Source organism: Dermacentor andersoni, chromosome 6 (assembly GCF_023375885.2).
Source record: "Dermacentor andersoni chromosome 6, qqDerAnde1_hic_scaffold, whole genome shotgun sequence".
In the NCBI taxonomy this organism is placed as follows: Eukaryota; Metazoa; Arthropoda; class Arachnida; order Ixodida; family Ixodidae; genus Dermacentor; species Dermacentor andersoni.
Window position 1 is genome coordinate 47,026,883 of NC_092819.1, and position 24,921 is coordinate 47,051,803.

At 51.0% G+C, this 24,921-nt stretch overlaps 1 protein-coding gene across 1 annotated transcript; it reads left to right on the forward strand.

Moving 5' to 3' along the window:
• Positions 1–2,370: 2,370 nt before the first annotated feature.
• Positions 2,371–24,068, forward strand: LOC126522035 (uncharacterized). Its single transcript, XM_050170812.2, has 3 exons — positions 2,371–3,016; positions 18,051–18,990; positions 22,620–24,068. The coding sequence occupies exons 1-3, from the start codon at positions 2,986–2,988 to the stop codon at positions 22,930–22,932; spliced, it is 1,284 nt and encodes a 427-aa protein (XP_050026769.1). The 5' UTR covers positions 2,371–2,985; the 3' UTR covers positions 22,933–24,068.
• Positions 24,069–24,921: the final 853 nt, after the last annotated feature.

Consider the following 24,921-nt stretch of genomic DNA (forward strand, 5'->3'; position numbering starts at 1 on the left):
AGAAGTTTATTTCAAATCGAGACTAAAATGCTATATGTTCATCCGCGTAGGAATGGAAAGGTAGATGCTACATTATTGAACCACCAAAGTTGCTGAGGCTAAGTATTATGTTTTGGAGTGAATTATTCCTGAGAATACGCGATAACTGCAACGCACAAATAAATGTCACAGAACATTTCATTCACATCGCATGCATTTTATCCTAGCTCTTCTCAGACTATAGAAACGTTGAAAACAATATTAGTGCTCCCAGTCTGAAAGGGATGTAATTTCACTGGCACCACTCCTTATGCATGGGCAATGCAGAGGCGCCCGTGCGATGCCAATACAGGCCCTATATACACAGCATGAGCAGGCTTTCAAGAGTGTCAGCAATTGTGGCGCACCCGCGTGTGTGGCAACCGCGAATAATAGTTAGAACACCGTCCGAACAGTTGATGCGCCACGCGGCACCTTGCTATCGCAGTCAGTGGTTCGCCGTTCCGGCGAAACTGCCAAATTGTTCAGGTTGTCCTTCGCGACCCTTAGCTGTCTCTGGACTGCACGGAATTAGCGACGCGAAGTGTATATGGCTGCGCGGAGAAAGGCGAGCAGCGAGGTGAGCAGCGCAGAAGCAGTGCAAGCACCACGAGGCGCGCGCTGTGTATAATCGGTATACGCGATCGCTTTACGACGGGGACCCCATATAAGAGAAGCGCGTCGCACGTGCCAACGATCTCGTCGGCCGGCGACGAACTTTCTCGCTCACTCGCTGTTGCAGCGAGGGAGGTCCGCAGAAACCTCGCGGGAACGTGGCGGCAGCGTGCGAATGCTAATTCAGCGCCCCAAACGGAGCGCTAAACTTCGAGAAAAGTATATCGTCAACACGAAAGCGCCTCGGGTGGGCGCGGTGTCGCGCGTTATCGAGAAGACTGCGTGGCTGGCTGGCTTGGCAGTCCATGGGTCATGCATGCAGGTGGGCCCCGCCTGTATATAATGCATTCAGCACTGAACGTACGACTGCGACAATCACATTAAATCTTGAGTGTCAGGCACTGACGGTTGTTCAGTCCTTTATGCCCGAGACGGCGACCACACGTCGACTTCGATCGCTCCTGTTGAGTATGCACGCGTCCCCTTGAGCGCAGCCGGCTGGTTTTAGAGATTGGAAGTGGAGGCTTTACCGCGGGGCTGGGCTCTTTTAAGTGCCTGACGCGCGAGCACCAACGAACTTTGGAGCTAAATGTCGAAGAGACAGGTATGCAGGGAGTGGCCGGCATGCTTAGATAACGAAACCTGTTCCTCGCAAGTCTGTAATATACTTGCCGTGTTTTAAAAGCGCACACAGCAGAGGTCCTCGTCGCAAATCAGCCCTCGTCTAGCGGCGAATTCCAAAAAGAAAAAAAGAAGGAGGCAGAAAAGCATCACTCGGTCAACGAACACAAGGTTCTTGTTCTCACTTGTCTTCAAGTGACAGAGCATTGACGACGACGTTTGCGAGAGCGCGTGTAAATAAAATATTTTGAGGTAGTACAAGGCAGTGACCTTGTGCAGTTACGAACATTATTAGCCGAACAGCTTCGTCTCGAAAGATACATGTGTGACGAAGGCGTCTTCATAGCTTGTCCGACGGAGCCCTTGAAGAACTTACTTCTTTATTTACAAGAGCAAACAAGTAATGAAAATATGGACTGCTGTAACTCGGCAGGTTTGGGCATTTCTGTGCCAACGTGTCTCTTTAGCACTTGACTTTACACCCCCTTACGTTACCTTTGGCCAAAGCGTCATGCTCTTAAATTAATATTTAATTCACTCGCTGACATATCTGAACGCAACTAACCTCTGCCAGCCGAGCTACATTCGTTGGTCTTGCAGGCCCCAGCTAAGGTTACTTCAGTCCCTAAATTTACTTCAATCACGCCTTTGTTTGCTTTCAGTCGACTCTAATCATTCGTTTCCTTTGTTACAAAAATCCAGAAGGTGCGCGATCAACTGTGAGAGCGACCGCACTCGACGTTCACGCGCACCTTGGGCGCAACAAGCATGCGCATACAGCGACAGAAAGAAAAGCGAAACGACCCAAATGCAACGGCAGCGACCGCCGCCGCCGCCTGCGTTCTTTTCGCTGGCGGTGCCTGGTGGCCGAAACCCTAACCAGAACGGACGCGTGCGCATCAGCGACGGCGGCTCCTTTCCAACGCTGGGCCGAAGGAGCGCGAAAGATGAATCAAGAAAAGAGAAGCGATGGAGTCGGAAGAGAGGCGCAAGCGGCGGAGCAGGAGCGGAGGAGCCGCCTCCCCTAGCTCCGCCACGTGCCGCGTGGGCCAATGAGCGGCCAGCGGAGGGGAGACTCGCGGCACCCGTCCCGCATCCGGGTGCGGCCCGTTCCGCGACGCGTCTCGCTCTCCGCAACGGCAGCTAGTCGGGAGCTGGCTCCTCACCGCGTCGGAAGTCGATCGGCAAGCTGCCTGCCCGCCGCCGTGCTGCCGCTCGCCCTGCTGCCCCTGCCGTCGCCGCACCGCGCTGCCGCTGAAGCTCCCGCTGCTCCATCCGACCGCTGCCTCTGGTGGCCCCTCGTGTTCGGCCGCTGCTGTTGGGCTGCAACGTGATCATCCCCCCCCCCATCCTCCCCCGCCCACCCACCTCTCCCCCTGGCGCTGCTGTAGTACGGGTGGATCCGCGTTTCTTTTGTGTCCGTTTCGCCTTCGACGTCACCGCACCGCCGGGACAGTTTCAGACCGAAGGCTCCCTCGCCTCCGCTGTGCTGGAGTTGTGACCGGCCTGCTTTCAGCGCTCTGCGACGAACCTGCGCCTTCATCCTTGGCCGTCGTCGTAGTGCCGGCGGCTTCGATGAGAGACTGTAGTAGTAGCGTCGACGGCTCCTGACGACGTGGCACCGCGATCGCTGCCGCCGTCGCCGTCCACGGCACCTGTCTGTTGGTGACCAGCGCTAGCGTCGTCGCTCGGTCGCCGTCGTTGCCAGTTTCCGAGCTGTCACCGACAACTATGCTGCTACCGCCTTCGTTCATCACGGAAGGTAGGTTCATCTTGCCTCTTTTCCGTGAGTGTGCACCTCTTTAACCGCGTTCGGCGGCACTTTGCAGTCTGAGCTTCTAGCTTGGAGGTGCGGTACTTCTAAGCTCGCTGAAATCGCTGACAGTTGAGCGTGCTCTTCGATAAATATTTGGCAAGTTTCACGTTCGCAGGCGTCGTCGATTTCAGTATATATATGCAGCTCGTGAAGCTTATCCCGTAACGTAAGCGCACTTGTGCGTACACTCGGGTGCAACACGCGTGCCATAATGACACCTGACAGGACGCACTTCTTGCGAGACTTGAAGGGTGCATAATGTTTGCCTCTCTCTGATATAGGCCCCTGTATTTGTCATCTGTAGCAGCAGCAAGGAATGAGTTTCAACTCTGATGCCATCGGGATTGCACAAGTGAAATGCTTGTGACACTTCATATAGATATTTCCGCTAACTTGCACTATTCAAAACTGCTTTGAATGGTCTTATTCGTAGCTTCGTCGTTCGCGGTAGCTAGTTTTTGCAGGACTTAAGGACAAGAAAGGAATTATATCAATAAGAACCCTGGTAGCGTCAAGGCGTAGGACATGTTGTAGCTGACGCGTATGGAAACCACGGCAGTCGCTCCGGGGCCTCAACAACAACCGACCAATGCGTCCGAAATTATAGGTCTAGGTCTGTACATTCACTTAACCTCTGGCATTTCATTTTGGCCCGTAGACAATTCTCTATAGTGGACGCACAATCACTCTTCGATATCTGCACGTGAACGGATAAGAAATTTCCGCTGCAGTGGAAATTTACCTTGCCTACACGCATTTTTCGTTATGACGTCGCACTCACATGCAGCCGTCTTATCTCGTCATTCTTTCAAGATTTCTCTAGCAAAGCTTCGTTTCCTGCTTTTTTGCTGACACTCTTCGATATGTTATTTGTGCCCTATATAGTTTAACATGCAGTAAAAAAAGCGATTAGCAGTGGAACGTTCTCCTATTACTGCAGTACTGCTGACGAACCACACCATGCTTACCATAACATGCACTTCAGTTTTCTGTAGAATAGTCTCGTCTGGTGGTTTATAGTTAGAAACGGCACTTGCTCACATAGTTCGTCAGTAAAGTGAATTTACGAGTTGAACGCTCCAAAACTGCTGCAGTATTGGTGATGTTTCTTTTCTTATGGGTTATTTTAAGCGTGACACATTCCACCTCCACTCACTCATTGCTGCCGTAGTTTAAATACTTATGCAGTACGTCGCCACCACTAAATGTTAGCATATCGTGAACATGAAATTGAGCTATAACCGCAATGTCGGTGAGAGTCAGTTTTTAAATTATTCCTACGATATACAGCAGCCATCGGTCGTATACACAAGTAAGCCCCGATTGTTCGCATTTGTGTTGCACAATGAGCCCGTATTATTAATGAATAGCAGGAAAGATCGAAGGAACATTCAAGTTTTCAAAACTGTGCATCAGTGGGAAGGATCAGAGCAGCATAGTCAGGAGTGCACAATAGAAGCGTGGAGCGGAAGTTTTCTCGAGACCTGTATACTGGCTGAGTGTAGGTTTGTCGCTGTTTGTAATCGAATGAAAAGGACAAATAGCAAAGTAATGCTATTTTGTTTGCTAAGTGGTAAACACGCACTATATATATATACAGCGTCAAAACCGTCTAATCCGTCGGACTTCCATATATAGGAGGTATATATATAGGTCTGTTCGGGCAGTCGGAACAAGTTGTAATCGTGATATAAACACATTGGATGCAGTGGCGTAGCAACAGGGGGGGCCGTGGGCCCCGGGTGCAAGGGGCCAGTGGCGGGGGGGGGGGGGGGGGGTGTCATATACGTCTGAAGACACCCTTTCCGCCGGCTACAAACGGGGGGGGGGGGGGGGGGTGACAGAAGACCTATGGGCCCCAGGTGCCAGACGGCCTATAGCTACGCCACTGAATGGATGTCTACCTGTTAGTGAGGCCAGCCGTATGTGGCGGCTTGAATGGATCCGCACACATTTCGCGCTTCAGGACATGCCTCAGAGGCACTTGGTCGACCCTTGTTGCGCCGCCTGCGCAAGACATTGCAGTGCTGTAACAATGCGCGCATGGTCTCGGATAGACTTCCATCTGTCCAGACCAAGCCGTTGCAGCACGAGAAGCAAATTCGTTAAAGGCATATGCATGGTCCGGGATGGTGACAGCACCTACTTAAATTAGGGGGGGGGGGGGGGGGGGGGGGTATTCTTGCGCACAGATCGCCGTCAGGGCTTTGATGATACGTAGGTGCGAAAATCAATTAAGAGGCGCCCTATAAGCCTTGCCTCACACGGCTCAAAGACGCGGAAGAAAGCAAAACGAGGGGGCGCCGCTTAAAGCATGAGCGGTGTAACATTAACAAAACACTTCATGGCCCATTAGGATTTCTATAGCGGTGTCAATGTTGACTAATTACTGTGGTTGAAAGCACGTTTCATTCGGTACAGATCGACCAAAGCAGTTGCTCGATGATTTAGTTGCGATCGGTTAATTAGCTGTCATTTATGGGCATGCTTAAATTTCCCCATTTAATGATCGAAGCCCGGACCCATTCATTGTCCACAGGTTTCTGGTTAGTGATCAGAGGCCACGCTTGTTCGGCTTGGTCGAGTGTGAAATGTTATCAGTGTGAGCGCGTTGCACCTACTTTAGTTATATCTATAGTCTTGTACTTAAAGTTGGAAATTTCTGTAAATAAAAACACAACTTATTCTTAGCTATCCCGTATTTACCGTCGTCATCGCCTATAGCAAGCCGTATCTGAAGGTCTACCTCCGCACAGTGAAACGGACCATCAAATTTGTTTGCGTTTGACCTATATGGTCGAACGAGCTGTTGTGAACAGAAGTGTAAAAGAGGAGGCAGAACATAACCTTTTGTATTGTCAGATTCGAGCTGACCCGAGTTTGTTTTGCCAGGCACAGCAGTTCCAAGGGTGCTCGATAAGTGAAATCAAGGAACTTCGTATTCATTGACAGGAAAGTTCAATATACGCACTTTGTTGAAGAGCTAGCTATAGCTGTGAGGCACTCAAAACACTTCTCTTGGCAGTGCGCTTAAATATTTCGTCAAGGAGAGCGTACATTCTTGACGTGTGAACCGCGCATGTAGACGTAACACATTCGTATATGCCGCTGACATTTCAACGAATTACGTCCCTTTTCTCAGAGCTTACCGTCAGCAATCATCTCGCCTTCATTAACTGCGAACGATTTTCTTATCTTTATTTATTTTTTGGCATTATACTGTGTTCACACTTCACAACTGTTCGGTTTCACCACGAATGTGATAGTTCGATACTGTTAATCACGACACGTGGTGTTGCTACTTCTCCTCTACGCTCGCAGTGTAACAGCAATGAAGTTCTTCATTGCCATTATTTTGATCAAACTCGCGCATGCAAAGTTTCGTACTACTGAACTACGAAGACACGACGTAAGGGCCACACGTTTCTTTGAAAACAACGACTCTTCTATTGTTCCGCGGAGTTGACTATAAAGATATATATCTTACCCTATATAGCTGCTGTTCACTTAGATGCTGTAAATATAGGGAATGCAATATCAAACGTCACTTACGTTCGGATTTTAACGTGAATTTATACGGAAGATGGGAGACGCCGGTTTCTCGTCGCGTATAAGTGAAAAGACAATAGAAAGAAGCAGGCTGGTATTTTGTAGCTGGCTTCAAGCGCGATCCTGCAAATTTACTGTGATGTAAGCCTGTACGTCAGCGTATAGCATTTTAGTACAGCAAGTGCGCTGTCATTAGCATTTTCCGCTTTTAACACACGTGCACAGTGCGCACAGTTTAGACAGCGCGTAGACGCTAAAGAAGCCTATCGGTGGTGTATAGGGGAAGTAGCCACCTTTCTACGTCTTCGTTTAGTGCCCATTTGCAGTTTTGAACCATCAGAACCGATCATTCGTTCTATATATCGTTCATTAAATTGCACAACCATGTTACAGCTATGTAGCAGATTGAGATAGTTGCGCTTTGCTTCTAGGCCTTAAACAGTTCCTACAAATAGAAAGAGAGACACGCCTGAACGAAAACTGTGAGTGTATCATTTGTTGGGCATGCACGAAAATAATGTCCACATTGTCATCAAATGCTCAATAGAATTCAATGCTGGCGTTACCCACAGTAAGTGTGAGCTATCATCCTATGCTGTACACATGTCAAAACGCCATTTGATTGCTTATAGTGTTGGTTTCCTCCTTATTTGTTATTTACATGGGTTAGCAAGCCAAAATTCATGAAATAATCCGTGCACTGTAGTACGCCTTCCGTACAACGGTCAGAAAAACAAGGAAAATTAATAAATTAATACACACATACACTATACGTATACAGACAAAGCACGTATGTACATACGGCTGCGCACAAAACACAAGGATACATTAACGCGCACTCGAAACATGTGCACATTTGCAACGTTTCCTTTGTGCAGGCAATAGCGGGCATGAGTACGTGAGCTTCCATCGATTTCTTAGCACTTCTTTGTCACTTTATTGACACCTCTTGCGGGCCCTACAGATCATCAGAAAAGCCCGAGTGCCTTTCGTATATGGGGAATTGTGTGTTGTGATACTGCGAAGCTGCCATATAGAATAACGCTCTCCCTCTACCATTGCTTTTCTTTCATTGTGCACGCTCTACCCGAAAAAGCTTCATGGCGCTTCACTACAGCTTCTCGCGAGTGTTCCTTCGCCACGTTCAGCCCCCACCCCCCTTCCCCCCAGCTTCCGGAGCAGGGTCCACTGTTACTATACATCCAAGCTGTGTAAGCAGACGGTATATACCACACTCGGTATATATATATGCCATGCGCTTCCGCGCTCGTCTCTCTTCACAATGTACTTCGTGCACATGGAGGCGCGTCACCCATAAAACACCAACGCACACACACATGAACCGTCCGACCGCCCACGAAGCCTACACACACACACACACACACACACACACACACACACACACACACACACACACACACACCACCGATGATGATGCACGATCTGCTGTGCTAACTCTGAGGCAGCGCGAAGTTTCCGCACTTGCCCCTCTCCTCACAGAAGGACGATGAAGCTGCCGCTGCAAACGGCGCTACGCTTGTAAAGTAAAAACGAGGGGGGGGGGGGTTAGTCGTTACTCTGCTTTTCACCAACGAGACTCCAAGACCGCATAGCGCACACACTGTACCACAGCCGCGATGGTAAAGGCCTCGTGCTTGCATGTGTGTGCGAGCGTGCGTGCGTTCACCGCGCGCATGGCAGTGCGAGAACCTTATCGGGCGAAACGCGCGGCATCCACCAAAAGCGCCGCGGCGCGCGTGCGTTATAGACGCACATAGTGAGAGAGCCGCGCGGCGGCCGTCGTTTTTATGATGGGCCGCCCTTTTTGAGGAAGAACTTATTTACGATACTGCCCCTGTTTGTTCAAGGACCACAAGGCGGGCTCCTTGTCTCGACGACAACCGCCGAGAGCGACTCCTTCAGCTTTCTATCTCGGCGCGAGCTGTTAGTGCGCGAGCAGCGGGCAGAAATATATGGGATACATAGACTGAGGGCGCCGCCGTGGCCTGCTTTCAAAAAAAAAAAAAAAAAAAAAAGGAAGTCGTATCGTTATCCGTCGAGAGCCTCATCACCCCAGACGACTGGCTGACGCACGTTGAAGCTGTCCCGGCCTGCGGGGCAATAAACTTTTTTTTTTTTTACTTTTTCCCGCGGCGACGTCCCTGTCTCTAATATACTGCCCGCAGCAGATGCGCGCGATTGAACTGCGGCGCCTCTGGTGTAGATAGCGCGCGAGGATCGCGCGTGTTTCAAATATGCTTGGTCTCCTCATCTCATCTATAGAGCTGAACTTTGGGCTATATAGTTGATCGTTCGCGATCAAATACCAGCGCGTAAAAAAGCAAGGAACGGACGTAGAAGAGACATATATATACATCTAATCGCGGGAAGTTCTCATCTCGAAAACGAGTTGTGCGGTAGTGCGTCCTGGCCATGCAAACCGTGAAGATGTTTTAACGGCGCTCGGCCGGACCACCACGCGGACTCTTTCGACGACCAGCAATGAGCGCGACCCGTGAACCTGATGGCATGCATGCGTTCTACAAGAAGGTATGCGTAAGCGATAGTTAAGCTATATATAGTTACTTGAATATTCGACGGTTTCTTAAAAAAAAAAAAACGCAGCAACGTACTCGCATTCACTCTCTAGGGTGGTCGACAACAACGCTTCTATGCAGATTCGCGCTGCGCAGTATGCATCGATGAGTTGGGAAAAGGAAAAGAGAAGAGGCAGAAGACTCGGTAAAAACAGCTGACGCTCGAGGACGTGAAAGAGATGTGAAAACAGGAACATGCATCGGATAACGCAGCGATTCTACTCCAATTCCATTCATTTTCCGAATTCGCCCTGCAGTTATTTGAACGGCACTCGATCCGTTAACTCGAACACCATGAATCGGCCGTTCGTGCGCGTTACGTGATAATAAAAAAGAAATAGAACAGAGCAAAAGGAATCGCCTCGTTGCGCCTGTGCTGGCTGCCAAGAAAATGCGGTGTTTGGCCCTTGAAAGCGAGCCTCTGAGTGCCTCATATATAGCGTATCGTAGTAGCGAATATATATAGACAGACACGCGAACACATCCCGTCTATCTCGGCACCAGGCGAAAATTAATGCCTGCTTGAGACAGCAGGCCGCAACATCGAGCTGTGCATACATCAGAAGCAGCTCAGAGCCACCTGCCGCAGTGTTCTCCCATAAATCACCGCAACACAATGGTGAGGGCTATGTGAGAACTTAGGTGTATGCGTTTGCCTTGCAGCGCTTCAAGGCCTGAGAGGGATTAATGGACAGTTCAGTCGCAGCTTGTATAGCAGTGCTATTGTTAGACGTTTACGGCGAAACAGGCGGTGTTTTGTGACGCTGGTATATACGCGTTCTTGTGTGGAAATACTCTGATCTTCGAAGAAGAAGAGAAAAATATGTCGCAGACATTTTCTCGATGATTATGAATATCTCTGACTTGTCGCGTCGGGCTGCCCAAGACTGCCCGAGACGCTGTTTACGCGAACGCTGATTCACTATAAAACGGGCTCTTGAGCTGTCCTCTGCACTACCGGGGCAACAAATTGAAGAGACCTTATGTTGATGCCGGCACAAGTTCTCGTATAAGGTTTACGGCATCAAGTATAGTATACATGCATACATGTGTCCCACGTAGCTTGCGACAAAATCTTAATAATATTCAAGTATCACGTAGCTGGACATAATCGCGATAATTTTATTTGACATCAATTAGGGCAGAAAATACTATTCTTATATTTCGCCTAAGTACATATTTATAGTTGTTATAATTGATCAACTCCTCGAGTATATTCTATTGAGAGCAAAATTGTCAATCAGGAAATTGCATACCGTCTTGGGAAATTCTCGATCCAAGTTTCTGTTGCTCAATACGTGCTACATAGAAGTTCTTTTTCCAAGCCTGAAGGAAAGCAGTTGGCAGCGTCACTATATAGTCGCGCGGCACCTTTTTGTGTTTACCTTAGTTCTGTCCATATACGTGGAACTTGAATATATTCAAATTTTGACACAATTAAGTTACATGGCACTTATATCGGAGACATTGTATATGTATTAATACTATTGATTATTCAAATGTAAGAGTGTCTCCACGCTCTTATTCCCACGCTGCATGAACCGCGTGGTCCACTGTCGAAGGAAGCTAAGGTGCGGCTCTCACTTCGCAGGCGCTCTATAGACCTGCACTCGCATGCTGGCCGGAGCTATACATATCGATGTATACTGCAGCATACAGGTGTGCAGAGAAATTGTATAGCCTCTGCCAACTGTACAAGTAATCTGCTTGATGGCCGCGTGATTTCCACATAAAATTCGCATGCGCTGATGCGTTCCCTTTGCGTTCCCTGATGCGTTCCCTTCAACTGTATGCGTCTCGCGGTAGTCTGCTATGTATGACGACGACGCTCGCGCAACCCCTAAAACTCTCTAACGTTATACCAAACACCCACTCTGCGTTTAGGCAACGCCAGTGGGACGTAAAGGCTTTTCAAGGGATAGCAACGATGCGTACGCACGCGCACCGCGACAGCGTGCCTCAAGACTGGCCGTATACGTCGCGCACGGTGGCGGCGTGTCCAGCGCGCTGCCCAAGCGATCCATTGTGTTTGTGTGCGCGCGCGCTCCCCCGCTGGTCCATGCATGCGCGGCGCTCATTAAGCCGCCCATTTCTTCGCAGTGCACGCACGTATGCGCATGTGCACGCGCACGCCAGAGTCAATACGAAACCTCGAAGGGCGTTGCAAGGCGTTTACGCTTGCAGCTATGGGGCGCCGCGCTCTCGGTCCGGCTCTGCGTGTGTATAACCGTACGCGCTGGCCGCGCGCGCGGTTTGCGTTGCGCTGGGTGTCTCCCCTTTCGTGAGGCTGTGCTTGCACGGCGCGACGCCGCGGCAGGACGACGGCGCGCCCGAAAACAATGGGAGAGCCCCGGCCGGACGGGCCGGCGAGCTCTTTTCTCGAGGGCCGGGCAACCGCGCGCGTTGGCAAGCGATGCGTTGGCACGCATCAGGGCGTTTTCGCGGAACAGAAATCGTTATACGGAGAGCGAGTCGCGATGGCGAAAAGGTTGCTGCTGCCGCCGCCGCTGTTGCGGCGAAGGAATGGAGGACACTGCATATGCGAGAGAGGGCCGCGCGAGTTTATTCGCCGGAATTTTGTTTGATGTGGCACCGACCGAGCGAGCGGCGACCCGACTCCTCCCGTATATGTAATACAGACGGAATATGGGGCGTCGTGCCTGCTATGCTTGCTGACAGCCGCGCGGCTTCTTTATTGGCGCGCATGCGGGTTGCGATTAGCGACGTGTGACACTCTTGTGAGACGCGTGGTTACTTCAGCGAAGGCACAAGCGCGCACATTGCTCACGACCATCTCGATGCGCGAACGTGCGGCATATCAAACTGACTCGCACTTTCGCTCTCGCTGGTCTGTATAGCTCGTGCACGTTCAGCTTAGCACTGCTCCGTCTTCTCCTATATACCCAGTTATTTCCGTTATACCGTCTTACATCGCGCTGTTTTTCGACGCACACGAAGAAGCGACGAATTTGTCGCCGCTGCTGATGAGTTGTGCGTTATATGCTATACACTGATCACCCCAGACCGCTTTGTTTTCGAGCGTCCGATGTCACTGTTATGTACCACCACATACACTGATTGTTTAGAGAACTTAATTTGGCCTCACAAATTTATCAATGCAGTGCACTAAGTCTGTACTGTATAATATATATACTGTACAAAAGTATACGTCTGTACTTACAACACTGTGCACTGTCTCTGGTGGTAAGCTGAACGGTTACCAAGAAGAGTTCCTCCACAAACGACAAAGGACACCGTGGAATTCTGCGGCTCGCACATGCTATACGGATGAACCCGGATCGCGCGCGCGCTTCTCCTGCAGCCGAAAGGAGGAGCACGAGAAGAGATGCGTCACCCTTGATGCGGCGAGCAGAGGGAACGAAAGAAGAGAACAGCAAAATCCAGAGAACAAAAGAAACAGCCCGAAACGCTCGTGCCGACGCTCGTTGGGCAGGGCTCATTCAAGCTCTGAGGCAACAGCAGCATGCGCGCGGCGAAGAAGGAAAAGAAAGAAGCCACCGAAGAAGGGAAGGAATCCACTCGCAAAACGCCGCGCGCGAGACGCCCAGGAGGAGAGACGAGCATCCGGGAGCGCGCGCCGAGGTGCTTCGGTAATGTTCAGGTGGCCGGCAGCAGCAGCCGCAGAGCCGGTCTCTCCCCACCATGCGCCGCGCGGGGCAAACGCCACCGCACCTCGCTGAGCTAGCAAGGCACGCACAAACAACCAAGCGAGGCAGGTATATAGTAGGCAGTCGGGCCCAAGCGCATTTGGCGCAGATAAATTCGCCTCGTTCGAGCTGCACGAGGCTGAAGCCAACCCCCCCCCCCCCCCCTCCCCACCTCCGTTTCCTCCGATACTACAGACTGCACGCGCGCTCATCGTATACACGCGCGTACAGCGTACACTGTTTAAGCCCAAGTCGCACCCCCCCTCCCCGTGAATACTTGCCCCCCCCCCCCTCGCTGCCCTCCCCCATCTTCCATCCTCCCGCCAATGAACTAGGAATCTACTATACGCCCTCGCCGTCCTTCTCGGGCTCTGGCCATCTCGTCTTGGCGGACGACGTCTCGCGTGTGCTGCTCGGTTCTGCTGCTGCTGCTACCTCACAACATTGCACGCGTGCGCACGTTATAACACAGAGGCGAATGCGCTGCCGGCGTGCGAGCTCAGTTGGCTCGCTCTTGGGCGCGCTTCTGCCTTTTGCTTCTATTCTGCCGGTGTGTACCTGCTGCGTTCTGCTCCTGGCTCGCTTTAATCCCCCCCCCCCGCACCTTTTCTTGCTCTCCCTCCCTATCTGCCTCCTTACAGTCTGCGGAGCGAAGGATATAACGAGAGAGTCTTGATTCCGGTTGGCCCCCTCGGATACGGCTGCTGTTGGCGTTGCGGCTGAGACGTATATGCGTTGCTGCAGCTTGCTGCTGCCTCTTATGGTGTCTGTCTGGGATGGCAAGAGCGAGGGATCTATAGAACTAAAAGAAGTGTATGTCTGCCCCGAAAAGATTTGAACGCGAGCGTACGAGGCTCGCTATATTCACAGTGGCTGAAACCAGCTTTGTTGTTGGGCTTACAGGGTATACATGATCCCCACAGGCAATCATATATGCAATCGTGGTGCTATCTGTCTCTTCAAAATCACGACTTGTTGCAAAAGTGTACTGTTGTTCTTCACGCGAAATATTGACTGATTGGCCCCTTCAAGATTTTAGCTCTTTTTAAACCTATATACATTTGCGTCATGAGAAACGCCGCAAGGCAGGGCACCGGGTTAATTTCGATCGACCATCTATAGTGGTGTTCAACGTACGGCGTCGTCTCAGTGTACAGCGGCGTTGTCTTGCAATTTGCCAGCTTCGGAGCGAGGCCGTCGTTAAACAGAATACTGTCGGGTCAGCGTCCTGGTGCCCACTGGTAGAAATGTTCTAACCCCTGAGCCACCACGACTTGCGTATCACAATCGGCTCGCGCCTGCAGCGATCAATTGTATCGATGGCTGCAGGTCGATCAGGTGAGACTGTCGATCCGCCGACGGGCCAAAACGTATTCCACAAAACGCTTCGCCGTCATCGGGCGCATTTGGCTTAGGGTGCACCCAGAAAGTAAGGCCAGCGACACTGCGCCGACCTTACACGCTTGAAACCGCCGTGAGGTTGTGTTATGCTTCTGTGCGAAGTTTGCAGACGCACTGCAGCACACACGGAGCATATTTGCCAATCCGTCCAACTTAGTCGGAGCAATGCTCCACTTGATCTCTCTCTCTCTCTCTCGAGGCGTGCCACGTTATCGGGCTCCGATAGCGCGCACCGTCGGCGCGTGCTCAAAGGGGGAAGGGGAGAGAAAGAGAGAGCGTGCTTCTAGAAGGACGGTGGTAGCTGCGGCGTCCTCTCCCACCAGCCTCTCCCTCGGGAGGCGGGTTCACCGCGGACCAGACCAACCCACGGAGCGACCCACCCCGCGATCGTCGGCGTGCCGCCGCAGAAACTCGTGCTGCTCCTGCGCAGTCGGCAGCGTTGTCAAACACCCCTTACCCCTCATCCCCCCCCCCCCCCCCCACCACTCAGCTGTACCCCACCTGCCTGCCAACCCTTACCCAGGTATGCATGGTCGCGGCGCGTGCGCTATACGAAGACGACGATGGCGATTATTAGGGATCCGCATGATTGAACGGCCGCATCGAATCAGCGTTATTATAAATACCCGAGCGGCGGGCACCTGCCATTATTTGCTATTATTCGAAGGCGTACGAATGGGGATGCGAAGAGGATGAACCGGTGGGAAGGGAGGTACGTGGCGTGTGCACTGTGGGCGTTCGTCGCCGAAATGTTTCCACGTACGAACTGTAGCAACATCCTTGTTTTTGGCTTGTCTCTTTTGTGACACGCCCTCTTCTCCTTTATCCTTTCTTTAGCTTTTCCTTGTCCTTTCTTTTCTTTTCGTTTAGGTTAGTATAGCGATGGGGTGATGGAGTTAGAAAATTCGCAGGCGCAAGTTGGAATCCGTTGGCGCAGGACAAGGGTAATAGGCTGCTGAAAGGAAAAGAACAAGAAAGAAACACAAGTATAAAGAGGAAACCTTGTGACGACGTTTTGATCTGCATATATATAGCTCTTGCACTTGAGGACCAAGCGACGAGTCCTGCTCGAGCTGAACTCCATTTCCTTGAAACTTCTTTCGCATCGTGTTCACAGCCATTCAGCACCACATCATCTTATGGTGACATCATGAAGTGTGGCGGCAGTTTGCCGAGATGTCCGAGCAAAGGTTTCGTTTGTGTTCAAACCGTAAACAGCGGTCTCATGAGACCTCTCGTTTACCGTAGCATGCAGCGTGGTTCATGAGCCGCGTTGCAGTATCCTCGGCTTGCATGAAAATTAATATGCGAACCCTGTATGGCAGGTCTAATAGTTTAGGAACGTCGTCCTCTAGCGCTTATAACACGTGTGTGGAACAAAGCGTGTACCTGTTTTCGGCTGATATTTATCGATTGCACTAACAGCTCACTGTCGCGGCTATGTTGACAAAACGGTCGCTCTATCGCGCTTCTATATATATGTTGGCCTTATGTCTTATGTTATGCTAACCATACCGAGCACGTAGGCACAATCTAAAAGAATGCCTATCATAGTGCATGCACTATTGTCTTTCAGGTCAGGATAGTCTCATCAACAGCCATTTGCACCAAATTTGAGGCCAAGTGGTACAGCGCTGGCCACAAATCCAGCATAATGAGTCGCGTGTCACGTTCCCAGCACCACTAAGTAATGTAACTAGCACCACTAAGTAATGTAAATAGCACCACTAAGTAATAATGACTCACTAAAATTGATTTGTTCCTGAAGACTTGCACGATTCTTACGTTTCTTCATTGTGTAATATGTATACAGCGTTGTAATCCTGAAATATAAGCATGTGTGCTTATATTTCACACAATATGGTACTTTTCTGGCTGCATATTCTAGCTTTCCAAACTAACGCTGCCAAAATTAATGTCACCATAAAGCAACAACACCTTTCGACGCGCGCGGTTCATTACTATACATCTGTATGCAGACACAGTGGGTGACGGCAACTCTGTTTCAAAGACGAGGACTGTACGCCTGCTGCTTTCGCATTCAAGCGCCCTCGAAAAGTAACGAGCAGTAAATCACAGTTGGACTTTATTGTATCTACGCGAAGTCCGCCTTGTCCGGCAGCGCGACGCGATCCGTTATGCAGAAACGTCAAGGGGGTTCGGGGCGTGTATTCGCGTATACGTGCATGCATCGCGAGCCCCCGTGCCGGAGGGGAGCGCGCAATCAATCACTCCAATTAGACCGACCGGATCGGGAAAGAAGGGCCAAGTTGCGCGCAGCGCAGAGGTTTCTTCGCCAGTGGCTCCGTCTGTGGCTTATAGGCCGGCTCGCCGAAAGCGGATCCTGAAATCTCTTTGGGCGCACACGGCATCCGTGGGCGCGGCTCCGATACTTGAATGAGCATGCGCGCAAGACACTACACACAAAAAGCGACATCTATAAGTTCTGGCCGATACGCGTGGAGCGAGTATGTAAGAGAAGCGAAACAGAAATGCATGAAAGCCTATAGAAACGAGTAGCCATGCGTCCCCAGCGGTGGCCGCGCGAAGTAATCTCGAAGCGGGTATAAGCAGGCCCATTCCGTTCCGTTTCGCCGCCGGCGAGAGATAATTGCCAGGGCGCTGAGATAGCGGTCTAATAATAATGCGTCGCAGAGCGAACTCGGCCTCCGCCAGATTGAACCTGTCGGCGATACGTATATGCGGCGCGCTTTTGCGAAGGTGATGCTGCTGCTGCTGTTGCTGAATGCGCACCTGCGTACAACGAGGAAAACTGGAGGGCGAGACACACAGCGCTTAGCTTTTTTCTTTTCTTTTCTTTGTTAATGTGTGGTGTATAGCGCGCGTAATCCGCACGCACGTAGTTGTCGATGCGTGTGGCGTGGCCCGCTATACCTGTACTGTATATATACTGCGTTCATTCTTGTCCAAGGTCGGCTGGTGGGGCGCCCCGAGCACATTATGGTTTGTCGACAGGTTGTCATATATGCTTTAGCTACTATTTGTAACGGCCGACAGTGTTTCGCATTGCACCCTCATTCAGCTTGTATACCCTGCTGTCCTGTGCATGACCGGGTTTTTACGGGACTTCAGTTCTTATATATGTGTTGGTATGAGCTTTCCTTGATAAAATATCAGTGTTTGCTTTTGCGTTGTTCTGTGCAGTTTAAGATGACTCCTAATCAGCTAGGCCCCCTTTCCTTCTAACTTCGATCAGCATAGTACATGACAATGGGAGTTGTACTCATTTAATTTCTGTGAGCATTCCGATCGAGCTGTATAGCTCGATCGAAATCTATAGAAAGAGTATAGAGCATTTGGTTGTTTATAGAGTTTTCCCAAGAACAGCAGTAAATGTCGCTGCGGCTTCGCGCGTGTATGTGTATTTTACCAGAGCTGTTGCTATACACGAAGTGCAATGCCTGTATATGAAAGGAAGGAACTGCTGACGTTTTGCGTGTCTAAAGTGCAAAGTTCCAAGAAAGAAAAATGTATCTTCCCAGATTTATTCTGTCTACGTTCTCGTTCATTACGCGATCGTACTATACTGATGAGACAGCATTTACCGTGTATACGTTTTGCGGTTTGTCGCCCCTAAGAAGTTACCGTGAATTCATACCAATTAGACCGCCTGCTACTTCCTTTGCAGCGTGAATGTACATTTATGTTTTAAAGCACTATACCTAGTTTTGGATAAGCGAGAAAAGCCTACATGTCTCGTTGTTCACTGTGTAATTAACTGACCGTGTGTCTTGTCCTTCGCAGCCCACGATCGCTGCCTGCCCACTCCACCCCTGACTCCCGAATCGCACCTCTGCGGCAGCGTCACCGGCCTTCCGGCCATGCCCCCGTGCAGCTCAACCTCGCTGTGCCTGAGCCCGGGCTCGGCCCCAAAGGCGTACTGCGTCGGCCCTCCGTCGCCCCCGCACGGCGGCAGCCAGCCGGGTTCGCCGTCCGTCGTGGTTCCCGTGCCGCTCCTCCCCGTGCAGAACCCCGCCGCCTTCTCGGCATTCGTCCACCACCACCACCACCACCAGTCGCAGCAGCACCCTCTGGTGGCGCTGCCAACGCCGCCGACGCTTCCGCCGCCGGCCCACATGTCCACAGCCATCGTGACGTCACCGGCGTCCGGCCCGAACCACCATTCCAGAATCCCGGAGCTCGCCGCGCCCGCGGCTGCAACGCCTGCGCCGAGGCCGCGAAAGAAATTCGACTTCAGCAGGCTCGCAGAGTCTGCGACGGCGCCCGACGAAGAGTCGGCGACCGAAGATGAACAACGGCCGGCAGTGCCCACGGCGAGTTCGCTACCGGCGCCGTACAGGTCTTTCGTGCTGGAGCAGATGTACCATCACCACCAGCAACAGCAGCAACAGCGGCAAATGGGCGCCGCCGCCATGACGAGCCGCGCCGGAAGCCTCCACAGGCTAGAGAAGAGGTTCGCCTCGTCCCAGCCCGGCTCCTCGACGATACCGCCTTCGCCTTCTTCGGCGGCTCTCCTGGCCAGCGCGGCGGCTGGACTCAGGCCCGTCCGGTACCGGGCGCCGTCGAGGCCCAAGAAGGAGTTCATCTGCAAGTTCTGCCAGCGCCGCTTCACCAAGTCCTACAACCTGCTCATCCACGAGCGCACGCACACCGACGAGCGGCCGTACACGTGCGACATCTGCCACAAGGCGTTCCGCCGCCAGGACCACCTCAGGGACCACAGGTGCGTTACACGCTATCCTTTATTATGTACTGTAAGCGCATTCTTCGTTTTTCACTTCAGTGTCGATATTCAAGTAGCACTTCGTATACGCAATAGCGGTAATTCTCAGGGACACTTATCTGAGAACTGGGAAAGCTACAACCTATTATCATATCTAAGGCGGCTGGCCAATAACAAAGAGGTATTTGGAACGAAGAGCTTTTTGAATTAGACGATCTTTCTGAGGAGATGTTTGTCGATACTACCAGTGCCATGAGCGTAAAACTTCGTTTTCGGCGCTATATACTCGACATAGATGGGCATTTGTGTGTGTGTCAAAAAAAAAAAATGTCCAAATACATGCAGTCACAAAATGACGCGCCGATTCTTTTGCACAATGCCAAAGCATTACGACTTCTAATTCACATTCTAAAGTGTTTCGTTCTAGTGTAACTGTTGGTCATTGGCCTGCAACATTTACTACATAGGCTCGCCGACTGGCTGACTCATGATATATTGAACAAATTTGATCTCTTGAACAAATCTAGCGCACGAACTCCTTTCCTAATATAGATATTTTTTTATAGTGTGCAAAAACATTACTTGTAATTTGTAAGGCACCAAAACAGCAGAAAGCATGTAGGTAGTTCGTTGCAAACAAATCTATTGTACGAGACATTTAGAAATAAGCACATTTTCCTTCTCGACTTTCTTACGCCGCAACGTCGGATCGATTGCCTGGCTTCTGCAGTGTCTCAGCCTATATTTCTTCTGGTTAACTAATTTTGTGTAGATCCCTTCCGTACTTTTTCACTGGCAAATGTCGAAGGCGTGCGCGCGAGACATTTACGAACACCCAGAGTAAGAACGAAAGGAAAAACAAATTTAAAGTAACGCCAAAGGTCAACGACGGCGCCTGCACGTGTTGTCGCCTGCTGATAGAAAAGTCAGACGGTTCGAAGGTGTTTTCTAAGCGAAGGACACTAGTTGAGGCATTCACGACGCGGGCCACGACTCCACCACTTCAAACGTGTGTGCCGACGGCGCCTTCCCCCTCCCCCTCCCCCTTTCTTCTTTTGCTGGCGTGGGAAAAGAGCCCCTTTTATCCCAATTTGCGACCCCTTTCGTCTCGATTTCACAGAAGAGGCGCCGCACTGACGAAAGGGTTCAACCGGTGACGCTGTCAACAAAGGCTTTTTTTCCTTCTTCTTCTTGTAAGCGGCCTCCTATAGGAAATTCTGACTAGCAACGACGAAGGGAAAAGACGGAGAGAAAGAAAAAACACTGAACGAAAACGCTGTTGAGAGGGAAGCCGGGAGAAGCCATCACGACGGGAAAAAAATGAACACTTTTTTTTCTATGTGTGTGTGGGGAGGAGACGAAAGAACGAACTTGTGTATGCCGGCGCCAACGCGCTTTCCGTAATTGCTAAAAAAACGTCGAAGCCACCCGACAGAAAAAAAAAAAAAAAAAAAAGGAGCTGCACACAAATTGCCGTCACGACTCCTGTCCCCCTTCCGCCCACACGTTCTTTCTTTCTTTTTTTTCCTTTTTCACGTACAGCACAGTCGGCTTTTTGGGCTTACGCGGTCGGGAACAACCCCGAGGCAACCTTTTGGTGACACTCGGGAAGCATGGGTCACTGTTCCGACTTCTATAATTGCTAAAAAAACGCGAAGAGACGAGGGACGGGGGAAAAAAATGCGTGTGGTCGCTCTCGCGGCTCCTTGTTCTTCTTCTTTTCTTTTCAAAGTCATTCGAAGCGTTGGGTGCGCGCGGCAGGGAAGAGTTGAGGGCCAACCCGTTGTCGAGCGTGACACTTTTTGAGAAGCGCGCCGCGGCGTCGCGATAAGCCCGCAAAGTGTTGCCGCCGGGTAGTCCGCAAGAAAGAAGCAGTGCCCGGTCATTGTGAGAATGTTACACGGCCCTCTAAGCATATCTTTTTTTTTTTCGCTGCAGGGAGCTGTTGAGCAACGTGGGAAAAAAAAAAAATCCGAACCCCTTCGTTTGCGGCGATCTTTTCCTTAGCCCGTCTCGGGCAACTCTTTGACTCTGCAAAGACGCCTCATGTCGGCACCTTTCTCTTGTTGGGCGCATCCTTATCTCTGTCTCTTTCCTTCGCACTCTCTATTTTTTTTTTGGAGCGATGCTTCTCGCTACACGACCTCTATGAAAAAGAAAAAAAAGGCTGTTCCGTATTATCCCATTCTCCCTCGAATTTCTTTCTGCTGGTCTGTGCAACACAGTATATGCCTTGTTTCTGCTGCTGAATACAATCAGTTCCACTTTAGCCGATGTAGACATTCCTATACACTCCTGCGCGCGTAAAACCGGGCAATAACTCACGCTGCGGTTCAAAACTACCCAACAAGCGTCACATCAGAACCCCTGCGCGCGGGGTATTCCTGCGCGCGTTCTCCTTTTTCTAAAAGCCGGAGAAGATCCATGTGGCGCCCTCTATCCTGGATCTTTACGAGGGCCATTAGCATTGTTGCGACCACAGCAGTGGGAAAAGCGAATACCGAAAGGTCCCGGCAGTTAGGGGGCTGTTGTTACCACAGCTGGCATGGCTCTTCCCTCGAAGAAGGATGGAAGTGATTAGGCTAACTGCCAATTCGGCCTGCCCTATTGCTTAAAGTACCGCGCGAGTCCGTCCGCGGCAACGTCTGGTTTCGCCGCGTGAGATAGCGGAGTCAGCGCCGCAAGCGATAAGCATACGCAAACCGCGGAACCCGGCGGAAAAAAAAAAAAAAGAAGAGGGCTTCTCCGCCATCTTTGCATGAGCTGGGTGTTCGACGATATAGCTAGCTGCACCAGAAGCCGTCTTATTTTTTTTTTTCGCTGTTGCGGTTTACGTCGCCATCCTTGGCTTTCTTTCTTCGCCAGCGCGCATTTGTTCGCCACTCCGGAGCATTACGAAAATTTTCCGTCTGACCTCGGGGTTGCCGTCGCCGTCGACGGCGACGGCTTCCGCGAGACGCTCCAGCGGTCTACGTGCCTACCTACCTTCGCAGCAGGGTTGTAAATCTTCCGAAGCGGTACGCTGCACAGCGGATATCGCTATCGGGAGCGTTTCCAAAGTTTACTCTTTCCCTTCCATATCCTTGCATTGCGTCTTCTTTTTTTTTTTTATCTTTCTTCTCCGCTCTCGGTGCACTCCTTATCAGAAGTCAAGGAGCCGCCACGAGTGAGACCCACGCGCGTGCGAGCTGAATAGCCTCGAAGCGACGCTCCCATTGCATAATCTAGCGATGTAATCCTTCGAAGATAAAAAACCCTCATTCTTGCTTTCAATTTTTTTTTCGCAAGTTGACTATTACGCAACATACACGACATCGGAGCGATACAGAGCCTCGTGAGCTCTGCAAGCACGTCCCAGCAAAAGTCCTCGCTCACCCACGCCACCCAAGCCCGCATACATCTGACGAATAACTGTATATAGTATATGTAGTGTTCCATTGTTATACTTTGTGCGCATGCGTGCGCCACTTGTCTGGTCCCAGCTTGTTCAACGATGTGTTTGCGCAGCGTGCCCATAAACAGGACACGCGCGTGCAGCTGTGCAGTCTCCTTTTCTTTCTTGGTGTGTGTGTGTGTGTGTGTAGTTGTTGACTTGCGGGCTGACCTCGACCTTTCCCTCTTCTGCGCAGGTACATCCACTCGAAGGAGAAGCCGTTCAAGTGCGGGGAGTGCGGCAAGGGCTTCTGCCAGTCGCGCACCCTGGCCGTGCACCGCATCCTGCACCTGGACGACTCGCCGCACAAGTGCCCCACGTGCGGCCGCAGCTTCAACCAGCGCTCGAACCTCAAGACGCACCTGCTCACGCACACGGACATCAAGCCGTACCACTGCCCCGCCTGCGGCAAGGTGTTCCGCCGAAACTGCGACCTGCGCCGACACGCGCTCACACACGGCATTCGGACGCCGGACACGGACTCCGAAGACGGCGGCGACTCGCAGTGAAGCCGACCTCTCTCCGGTCGTCTGACGACGGCTACTCGTGTAAGGCGAGGACTCGAAAAAGCAATGTACGGGCAGGAGCAAGAGGCAGACGTGCCGCATTAGCTAGTGGTCAGTGTTGTGTATGCAACACCTTCGAAGACTCACGTTTCGTGTCGTCTGTTGCGCGGAACACAAGTTCGCAAAAAACCAAACGCGGACCATGGATTCAAGTCGACACGCTTAGCTGTGTATAGACGCTGCTTCGGCGCATGTTCCTTGTGGCCTCGGCGACGCCTCGACAAGACGGCCGCTATCGATGTCTGTGCCTGGCCCAGTTAGCGGTTCAGCCAAAGACTTTTCCCAGCGAACAGCTGTGCGCCAGCACGCGACGTCTCGCTGGTTCGCAGCGATACAACGAATACAAGCCCGTCGCAGCCATAAATTGGTTAACGTTCCTGCTTGCGCTGCGCAGGCGTGTCAAGGGCGTCTTTCAAGCCCTGACATCATCTGCTACCTCCACGGTTCCGGAACCTTGTGTGCGTGATGTGAAACCATTGAAGAATGAACTCCTTCCGTGCACTGATCGCCAGAAGAAATAAGGACATGGCACCACTTTCATTGTACTTACAGACAAGTGTGTGCATTCGCGTTACCTCTGGTTGCCGAGACACTGTGCCAATCGGAAAAGCAGAAAGTGCCTGCACACAGTGAACGTGGCTACACTTTAGTTCCAAATGACTCGTTTTCTTTCTTTTCTTTTTTCTTTGCTCGTTGTCGTTAGTCGCCGTGAGTGGACAGTGTGACGCTGACTGACATTTTAGTTCCCTAGAATTGTGGCTGTGAATGGCGCTCAAGTGCTTGTTCCACTTACTGCTCATCGCCGCTCAGTGCCTCGTCACACAGCTGATAGCCAAAGACAAGTTACACGAGGGCTATAGATGCAACGTTCCTTTCCCGTTCGTCATAGTTCGCGTTCAGTTCCCAGCTAGCTGCTCATCCGTTGTAATTATTGTTAGTGTAAATAGGCTCTTCACATTATGTGCCACCAATGATCTCCTTGTAAAAATCAAGAAAATGAAGTGTTTGTACTTTTCTTTTCGCGAGTGACGAAAAGTGAAACTGTCTATATGTATTAAAAGCGAAGCTTGTTCCCTGAATTTGATCTTTTGTGTTCCTTCTAGTTTTCATCGATCCACTGTTCTACAGCTCGCAAACTATAATTTCCCGAGCACTCATCGTTTTCTAAACGCTGCAACAGGCCCCCTTGCATAATGTCACATACGCGTAATTTCTCTGTACACATGCGCAAAAAATGCGAAATGCTGCGTAATTAACGCAATGTTTTGTTGAAAATGATCTATTGGCAAAGTCGCAAAGCCGTTTGCAGTCAAATGAACGAAGTTTAAATTAGGCAAACCTGTTCATCTTTCCCATGATGGCAACGGCACACTTGCAGCTTCGTGGACACATGTGCCAGAGTTCACTCTAGTAAGCCTTGTAGGAAACGTTGTGGTTTTGAGTTTGCTGCTTCTAATCCGGCTTTAGCCGGATTAGGTGCAGAATGACCGTTACAGTCTCCTAATTTTTTATGCTATGTGTAGACGCGGACACTTTAGGTCAGCTGTTCCCGGGAATGACAGCGAGACCGCTTGGAACAACTAAGGTTGGCCATCTCTTCCTGCAAGACTATGTCCTATAGCTCTGGCTAGCTGGACGCTCTGGGCCCCCACATCGCAGTTCGAGCCACGCATCAAACGTCCCGGGTTTTAACATTTCACCGGTGGTCAGGGTGCCGCGAAGTTTGCACGATATTGAATGAGCGAGTGCTGATGATCGGAGTAATTCCGCAAGGCTGTCGCTCTGCATGGCCAACGTAGCGGCGGATTGCACCTCGTTGGAGTTGAGTTGAGTTGAGTTGTTGTAGGCTACTGGTGGGATTAGCCTTGCAGTTGCTGCCGGCAATTGCTCCACCGTAGCGACACTTAAAATAAGTAAATCACATAATTAAAC